Here is a 2,500-nt window from a genome sequence, read left to right on the forward strand (position 1 = left end):
TCTCGCAAATGTACACCCTACAGAGAGGGCGACCTGATGTTCTGGCCTCTTAATACGGACGCTGCCGCCGCGGAGGAGGCATACGATTCGGTGGCGTAATGTTAATGTCCATAAAGTCCCCGATGGTGAACTTGGCTTGGGCGAGCGTTTTTGAGTCGTCCGCCCCTTTCTGGCCGGAACAGGTGACGCCGATTTCACGCATCCGGAACGAGGAGCCCCGGTCCGGGTAGACGACGGCGAAATCGAAGTAGGTACCCTTGCGACGCGTCTCTGGATTCACGTCCCGCACCAGCGTCGTCAGTTCGCGCAGCGTCGCATCCATCCAGGTGTAGATCTGCAGCTCGTTCGACGGTACCTTGCCGTAAGCGTACTCGTTCGCCGAATGGTGCCGTCCGGTCGAGCAGAATACGCGCAGTAGCAGCGGGCAAGTCTAAAATGGTGAGGAGTTTGTTGACCCGCAGCAGAAAAGCCGGTTGTGGACGCGTCGTTTGCTTACCTTCTCCCGATCGACCAACTTCGGGGGCTGTGGCTTTTCTTCCACGATCATCGATTCGAGACCGGCCATTTTTTGTACGGATACGGTGCACTAGCGAACACTATCTCGGTAATTAGAACACTTTATGGTGATTAGGAAAACGAATTTTAATTCGCGGCGGAAAATCGCGGTGGATTTTTGTTTTGTTTCTGTCCGCGTTTGACATTCACCTTCTGGCCGCCATGAAAAGGTTTAAGTAGGCTACTTGGGTACTTCGGCATAGCGAGCCGATTTGAATTAGACGTTGGAGTATTTTATTTTCGCATTTAAAGTTTCTCATACATATTTCGATAACTAATAATTGGATTCCGCTCGGAATAGTGTCCCCCACACTTCAGCCTTTCCTTACTTCTTTAACACCGCCTTTAGCTCATTCAAAAGCATCGACCCAACGACCAGCTTCTCACAGTTCACGGTAAGAAGATAGTCAGCAGCAGCGGCGGATCCTTTTTTCTGCTCCAGCACAATCAGCACCAGACTTTTCGAGCTCATCGTTTGCCCGGCAAACAAATACCGTTGAGCCGGCTCATCACCGCTTAAAGCCACGTTTGCAACGTTACTGGCCTCAAACACGGCCTTCTGAAGGCTTTTGTCCGTTGGCGAAAGCGACTCGTTTAGCTCTAGACTACAGGAATGTTCGGTCATACCACGCAATTTGCTTCTCTCGGCATCGAATGTTGCTTCCGAGATGGCGACAGATCGCACCATCTCCCCGACCGATGCCTTCAACGTCACCTGGCTCGTACCACTGCCCGACCTTATCTCGAACGCGATCGGTTGGGTGGAATCGTTGAAATCAACGCCCAGCATTCCCACGACGGATTGGCCGGGATTCAGTCGACTGATGGGCGCGAAATCGTTCACCGCTACTCCCGCTGGCAGGTTCGCCTTTTTGCCCACCTCTATGTCCACTAGCTCCACGTTGCCGTAGTTGGTGAAGACCAACTCGACGGAAACCATACGAGAGGAGTACAAATGTGGTGCGCGAACGAACCGATACTCGATGCCGAGCCCAAAACCGTTCACTTTGTTCAATAACTCACGCTTTTTGGACGGAATGAAACTGGGACCGACAAGCTCAACCGATGCGCCCCCCGCAACGAAACCACCACCAGGGGCTGTCATTGGCGTGAGGAAGCCACCCATCGAAGGGGTCATTACCGGACCGATTGGTGGAATATCATCCAAGTCAAGCAGAAGATCGAGATTGCTTTTAGCAGGTGGTGCTGTTGCTGCTGCTGACACCGTTGATGATGCTTTCTGTTTTACATCGCGGCCCTTCTTCGACTCCGACTGTGGCTTATTGGCAGAAGAGACAGCAGACACCTTGGAAGGCTTCTTCTTTCCAGAAGATGATCCGGAAGACGCTGAACCGGAAGTGGAAGAATCGTAGCTATCACTGCTGCTGTCTTCCTCGCTATCCTCCGTGGAGCTTTCCTGCTTCGACTGGCTTATTCCCTCGACCTCGTTGTAGGCCGTTTTCGAGAATCGATCTTCCTCGTTTCGATGTTTGTTTTTCGCGTTCGACCGCTTCGAAGATGCTCCATCCACACCCAGCTGCTCCTCATCCTCACTGGCTGCTGATGATTCACCACCGCTACTGTTCTCACTACCGCTTCCACTTTCGCTAGAACCGCTCGAGGAGCCCGATCCGGAAGAAGATGAACCCGAGGTCGATCCAGAACCCGAGCTGGATTCCGAATCCGACGACGATCCTGCGGAGGAAGCGCCCTCTGTCGTAGTGCTACTTTTGTCCTCTGATCCCGAATAGAACGATTTTGTTTTCTTTTTACGGCGATCTGCGCCTCCACCGGACGCGGCATTTCCACTGCCTGTACGACTATCACCTCCTCTACCGCCTCCTAGATAATCGTCCCCAGCGCCAGATCCGACCGCTGTCGGTTGTTCCACATGCCGCACCGAACTGTCCGGTGCAACCGTCGGCCACGTCGGTAAATCCTGATA

General features: G+C 53.1%; 2 protein-coding genes across 2 annotated transcripts in view; both read right to left on the bottom strand.

Moving 5' to 3' along the window:
• Positions 1–710, bottom strand: part of LOC125950483 (histone deacetylase complex subunit SAP18) — a 1,119-nt gene extending 409 nt beyond the window's left edge. Inside the window, exons 1-2 of the mRNA XM_049678513.1 lie at positions 497–710; positions 1–430 (exon numbers count right to left, since the gene is read on the bottom strand). The exon at positions 1–430 is cut by the window's left edge and continues 409 nt beyond it. Coding sequence (XP_049534470.1) covers positions 50–430; positions 497–565 — 450 coding nt within the window. The 5' untranslated portion in view covers positions 566–710 and the 3' untranslated portion in view covers positions 1–49. The remainder of the gene's footprint in view (positions 431–496) is intronic.
• Positions 711–746: 36 nt separating this feature from the next.
• LOC125950479 (AP-3 complex subunit beta-2) overlaps positions 747–2,500 on the bottom strand; it is a 4,076-nt gene continuing 2,322 nt past the window's right edge. The window contains exon 4 of the mRNA XM_049678507.1: positions 747–2,500. This exon is cut by the window's right edge and continues 533 nt beyond it. Coding sequence (XP_049534464.1) covers positions 881–2,500 — 1,620 coding nt within the window. The 3' untranslated portion in view covers positions 747–880.

This window comes from Anopheles darlingi, chromosome 2 (assembly GCF_943734745.1).
Source record: "Anopheles darlingi chromosome 2, idAnoDarlMG_H_01, whole genome shotgun sequence".
NCBI classification, from domain to species: Eukaryota; Metazoa; Arthropoda; class Insecta; order Diptera; family Culicidae; genus Anopheles; species Anopheles darlingi.